At 47.3% G+C, this 5736-nt stretch overlaps 1 protein-coding gene across 1 annotated transcript in view; it reads right to left on the bottom strand.

Moving 5' to 3' along the window:
* Positions 1-57: 57 nt before the first annotated feature.
* Positions 58-5736, bottom strand: part of mlh1 (mutL homolog 1, colon cancer, nonpolyposis type 2 (E. coli)) — a 6874-nt gene continuing 1195 nt past the window's right edge. The window contains exons 2-19 of the mRNA XM_061040616.1: positions 4425-4515; positions 4188-4286; positions 4040-4113; positions 3869-3941; positions 3551-3642; positions 3429-3471; positions 3270-3358; positions 3068-3180; positions 2867-2960; positions 2305-2458; positions 1617-1906; positions 1405-1523; positions 1214-1322; positions 1076-1139; positions 841-1005; positions 661-753; positions 477-575; positions 58-394 (exon numbers count right to left, since the gene is read on the bottom strand). Coding sequence (XP_060896599.1) covers positions 239-394; positions 477-575; positions 661-753; positions 841-1005; positions 1076-1139; positions 1214-1322; positions 1405-1523; positions 1617-1906; positions 2305-2458; positions 2867-2960; positions 3068-3180; positions 3270-3358; positions 3429-3471; positions 3551-3642; positions 3869-3941; positions 4040-4113; positions 4188-4286; positions 4425-4515 — 2017 coding nt within the window. The 3' untranslated portion in view covers positions 58-238. The remainder of the gene's footprint in view (positions 395-476; positions 576-660; positions 754-840; positions 1006-1075; positions 1140-1213; positions 1323-1404; positions 1524-1616; positions 1907-2304; positions 2459-2866; positions 2961-3067; positions 3181-3269; positions 3359-3428; positions 3472-3550; positions 3643-3868; positions 3942-4039; positions 4114-4187; positions 4287-4424; positions 4516-5736) is intronic.

Below are 5736 nucleotides of genomic sequence, written 5' to 3'. Positions count from 1 at the left end.
GACGACTCCTTTTTCACTTTCAACACCTTTATTAACTTCCTGTGAAACAACAGATCACTCTGACCATGATGTCACCATCAGAAGGTGTTGACTGTTAATCAGCTGATTTCTGTCCCTTTGTGTTCGTCTCTTCAGAGACTCTCGCTGATGATTTTTCCTAATTTCAGAGAAATCTTTGAACGCATGAATTTGTTTTTATTTCAAACAGAGCAAGGAACAGTAGCTGATGACAGAATGTTCAGCATCTCTCAAACACTTTGTAAAGATCGGGTAAGTTTGCGATCTGCAGCACGCTGCCGTCCTCACTGAAACTCTTCGGAGGACTGAAGAGACTCCGCACAGCTTTGAAGATGACGTGTTCAACTTTCCAACGCCACGAGTTCCCCTCCGAGTCCTGAAATACACACAGCCCTGTTAGCCTTATCATCTGTGTCTAAGACAGAATTCCTCCTCAGAGGCTCAAATGTTTTTCTCACCAAGTCGTCGTGCAGGAGGAAGCGTTTCCTGATGGAGTAAAACGAGCTGCACTCTTTACAGAAGTCTCTGAAACACTCCTTCTCATCGTCCCAGTTCACCTGCGCGCACACACACACACACACACACACAGGTCAGGGTGTGTTAGCGCGGTCAGACGGCTCACACACACTGCAGGAGGATCACCTCTGTGGCGAGTCTCAGGATGAACATGGGCAGACCCTCCATCACAGGGGAGAAGTTATCGAGCAGCAACGGCAGACCGCTCACATTCCCATCCTGCAGGGAAACACAGGTATGTGTTATATTTATGAATGCAACTCGGTGACAAAGCCAGTACCTGAGTCCAGAGGAGAGACTGCTCACCTGGTCGATCTCTAAGGAGAAATAGTCCTTCAGCATCTCCGACTTTCTCTTCAGGAAGTCCACGATGTACTGAGCAAGACCATCTTTGGGACCGTCGTCCTCGGTCCAGCCACTCTCCTCCGAGTCCAGCGCCAACAAGGCCAAGTCGTAGAGGGGGGCGGGACACTGCGTCAGAACAGAACACGATTTTTATGGTTCTTCAAACTGCAGCGAGTTTGTCTTGATCGTTTCTTACCGACAGTCGGAGCACGCCGAAGTTCCCAAAGTCGTAGACGAGAATCTGATAGAACAGTTCCTGACTGAGACAGAACCACACAGGTGAGAACAGGTGAGACACAGAACCAATCAGAAGCAGGTGTTCTGTAGCGCTCACCTGAGTCTGCTGGTGTTCAGCAGGTACAGTTTGGTCTGATGTTGAATCAGAGTCCACTGAGGATCAACGCAGCCCACAAACGAGTGATTCTGCAGGACGTCCTGAAGACCTGCAAACAGGAAATGGACATGAGATCAAGACCAGGTACACCTGATAAGTGCACCAGTGATCACCTGTACCTGTTTGTTTACCTGTGTGTGTGTTCTCTTCGATCTCTGCTCTAAGGTCTTTGATGCTGTTCAGTTTGATGACTCGTCTCTTAAGGGAGGCGGCTGTAAGCTCCTCCTCTTCCTCCTTCCTGGATCGCTTTCTGTCCAATGCACGCACACAGAACAGAGGTGTGTTTACAGAAACCTGCACACAGTAAATGATTGTCATAAACGCACACACACATTTGAATCACCTGTGACCTTCGGCCTCTTCGGTCAGCTCCTCGTGTTCAGTCAGAGCCTCCATCAATGCGACATCATCATCCATCTCGCCATCAGAGCCAGTCTGAGCCCGTTTAGAATCAGGTTTGCGATCAGGTTTAGAATCAGGGTTAGGATCAGGTTTAGCATCAGGACGGAGGAAGGCGTCAAGCTTTTGGGAGCGACAGTCGGTCCGGATCATCTGATGAGCGTAAACTCTCTCTGAAGACTCGGAGCGAGAACAAGGATTCACCTCAACCCCTGAAGGACCAGGTAACAAGGTCTACACACACACACATATTAGCTGTCAAATGATTACAATAGTTAATCATGATCACATTTTTATTTGCATGTTGTGAATTCCTTTATTTCAAATTTTAAAATAAAAAGGCTTTTATTTTGAAGGTTTGTCCTGTCTTCACCTGAGAGTACTTTACTTGCTGTGTGCTTTTATTTTGAAATATAGTAATGCCCTTCCTGTAGATGGAAGGTTAGGACATGAAGTTAAGCACAGAAACAGGAAGTGGTGAGGGATCACAAAGTGAGGTCAAACCACTCAAAGGTCGATGTGTGAGAGCGGGGAGAGAGAGCAGAGAGAGTGAGAGCGGGGAGAGAGAGTGAGAGCGTGGAGAGAGAGAGTGACTGATCTATGATCTCTGACTAGGTGTTGACATGTGTCACCTGTGTGAAAAAGGTGCGTGAGGCGTTGGAGCCGAGCAGTTTGCTTTCAACTTGTTTCTGGACGCACTCGATGACGGCGTCTTCATGCAGGAAGTGAACCTCGTGTTTGGTGGGATGAACGTTCACGTCGACGTTCTGAGGTGCGATCTCCAAACTGAGGAATAAAAAGGTCAGAGGTAGAAACAGGCGAGATTCAAAAGGTAAATATCATGTAACGAGGATCAGCCTGTGACCCCCCCCCCCCCCCCCCCCCCCCCCCCCGAGAAACATCACTGATGATAGTCGGGGGGTTAAGAGGTAAGGGGGTAGCAGGTAAGGGGTTAGGAGGTAATGGGGTAGCAGGTAAGGGGTTAGGAGGTAAGGGGTTAAGAGGTAAGGGGGTAGCGGTTAAGAGGTAAGGGGGTAGCAGGTAAGGGGTTAAGAGGTAAGGGGGTAGCAGGTAAGGGGTTAAGAGGTAAGGGGGTAGCAGGTAAGGGGTTAGGAGGTAAGGGGGTAGCAGGTAAGGGGTTAAGAGGTAAGGGGGTAGCAGGTATGGGGTTAGGGGGTAGGGTAAGCCTCTTACCTGAGGTAGAGGAAAGGATGTGTGTTCTTTGGAAGGTAGGCAGCATAAACCGTCTCCATGGATTTCTTTAAGGCACTCGACTCCACCAGACGATCTGAGACAGACCAGAAGAAAATACTGAACCAGAAGAAAGTACTGGACCAGAAGAATAATCTGGACCAGATGAATAATCTGGACCAGATGATCTGGGGGGGGACTCACGGTTGATGAAGAGGATCAGGATGCATTTCTTCACAGAGTAGTTTGCGTTGGAGATAAATCCTTTGAACTCAAAGTTCAGTTTTTGATCCCGGAAGCCGACCTCGATCAGCTCCCTGTGAGGGAACACATCATTCATTCATCTGTTGTTGTTGTTGTTGTTATTGTTGTTGTTGTCGTCGTCGTCGTCATCGGGCTTATTTACCTGCTCACAGCGTTTCCGTAGACTGCTCGGATGTTGTCGATGACGGTGGCGTTGGGCTGAGTCCGAACGTCGGCTGCCGTCTCTCCGTGCTGAAAAACAACGGTTTCTCTAAAAACTTCCTGAAGAGATGAAATGATTCAAAGAGAAAACCTGGCTCACCTTTTTGACAGAAAAGCTCTTTCCTGAGTTGTGAATGGCGTACCTGAAATATCAAAGTGAACACATCAACAAATAAACACATATGGTCATCAATAACAAACAAACAAACAAAGATGGCCGACCTGCTGACCACGTCCACGATCCGAGAGTATTCATCAGCAACACTTTTTAAAGCTTTCCTCCTCGTCGACACGTTAAAGAACAAATCCTCCACCTGAGGAGAGAGAGAGGGGGAGAGAGAGAGAGAGAGAGAGAGGGCGGAGGAGAGAGAGAGAGAGAGAAAGGGAGAGAGTGTCAGCTCTGTCCACATGGACAGGTGGAGACTGAGGCTCACTTCCTGCAGCAAATTTAAAGACATACGAGAAGAGAGAGAGAGAGAGAGAGAGAGAGAGAGAGAGAGAGAGAGAGAGACTGAATATTTGTGTGTATCTTGAACTCACCAGTATCTGTGTTCCCTGGTTTCCTGCACAGGGTTTCAGAGTTCCTCTCAGTTTACCGTCACTGTAACTCGCTCTGCATGAACACAGAACCATTATCATTATTGTTGTTGTTGTTGTTCTTGTGTATTTTATGTTGTAAGGAGACCACAGAGAAATAAATCGTAAGCTCACCTGTAGGCGCACTTAGCCTCAGCTGTTTTTGTTGTTATGGTAACATGAGCTACATGGCTGATACTTGAAAGGGCCTGAAAAATAAAAGCAGGAAGTGTGAAGAAAAACAACCTGTGGTTAAAACCTGAACAGTGACTGAGCTGCTCACCTCTCCTCTGAATCCGTACGTCGAAATCTCTGACAGGTCGTCAAACGTCTGCAGCTTGCTCGTCGTAAATCTCTCACACACGATCTCCAGATCTTCTTTCTGTCCCCGAATCAAACACACTGTTAAAGACCTCCTCTGACCTGCAGGGGGCAGAGTGGAGCTGACCATTCTGCCTCCTTAACACATAACGGTCTTGTCGGTTAGACTCTTTGAAAGTAAACCTGTGCGCTGGCCTACCCTGATCCCGGTCCCGTTGTCCTGAATCTGGAGAAGCTTGAGTCCGCCTTCTTTCACGGTCACCTGGATGTTGGTTGACTTTGCATCTAGGCTGAAACATTGAAAACAGAATGAAGTATAAAACAGAGGTCACTAATTAACGAACCACGGTCCAGACCCAGACCCAGACCCAGACCCCGTCCTATGCGGATCACACGCACCTGATATTAAGTTGTTTTTTTTTTAGGTCTGTGCATCGTTGATGTTTATATCCACTTTCCAGTTAGAACAGAAGTGTTTATTACTCTGTAGGGCCAACCCAACATGTCAACACATCAACACTCAGAGTCTGGATTTCAGTTCATACATTCAGGAGATCAAGCCTGCCCCTCTGTACCCGGGTACAAAGAAGCCTGAGTCATGAAGTGTGTGTGTGTGTGTGTGTGTGTGTGTGTGTGTGTGTGTGTGTGTGTGTGTGTGTGTGTGTGTGTGTGTGTGTGTGTGTCAGCTCAGAGTAATGATCTCTATGATCCCACACATCGAGCTGACATGTTAGCTAACGATAATGAGCTAACGTTTGCATTTCCTGTCTATCCGGTCACTTCTCAAACCGCAGCAGCATGGCGGCCGAGGTCCCGAGTTATAAAATGAACATGAACGCCTCATCGAGTCGGAAAAGAATGAGGTGCTCGACTTCCCGACTTGACGTCAGACTCGTCATCACCTGTTTCATCAATGTTAACATACTTTGTATTAATTCACTGCACATCAACTTTCTGCTCAGATATAACTTTAACAGTTGATTTTACTGATCTTCTTCTTCTTGGTGTCCACGCTGTTTGTTGTTTCAACATTCAGACTTTCTGAACTGAAATCACCTGAACACACCTGAAGAACGACTTCACAACTCAGACACTTTGATCACCTGAACGCAGCATGAAGCCGGGGAAAAGGTCATGAGGTTAAAGATGTTTCATTCATAAAGGACTTAGGGAAAGGCGACCACATTTCCACTAGGCCACGTCATTAAACGAGATGGGCCGGCGGAGGTTAATGGCGTGGGTCTGCCGCGGTGAAACTACACAGTTCTGAAAATGGATCCAATGAACTGAATCGTTACATTTATGAAAGACATACGTAACGTTATACAAATGTTCATCTGCACAAAACATTCTGAAGTAACATCTTGAATAAAACTTCATCTGGATAAAAACGTCTCTTAACCCCAATTCACACACACACACACTCCGAGCTCGCCACGGTCCGTCAGCGCCGCGCACTACGCCGTACTTAGCTGTCAATCATTGTGTTCACACAGTGAGCGCTGCAGTCC

This window comes from Labrus mixtus, chromosome 6 (assembly GCF_963584025.1).
Source record: "Labrus mixtus chromosome 6, fLabMix1.1, whole genome shotgun sequence".
Lineage (NCBI taxonomy): Eukaryota > Metazoa > Chordata > Actinopteri > Labriformes > Labridae > Labrus > Labrus mixtus.
The sequence above is the reverse complement of the archived record's forward strand: the minus strand, read 5'-3'. Positions and strand labels throughout refer to the sequence as shown.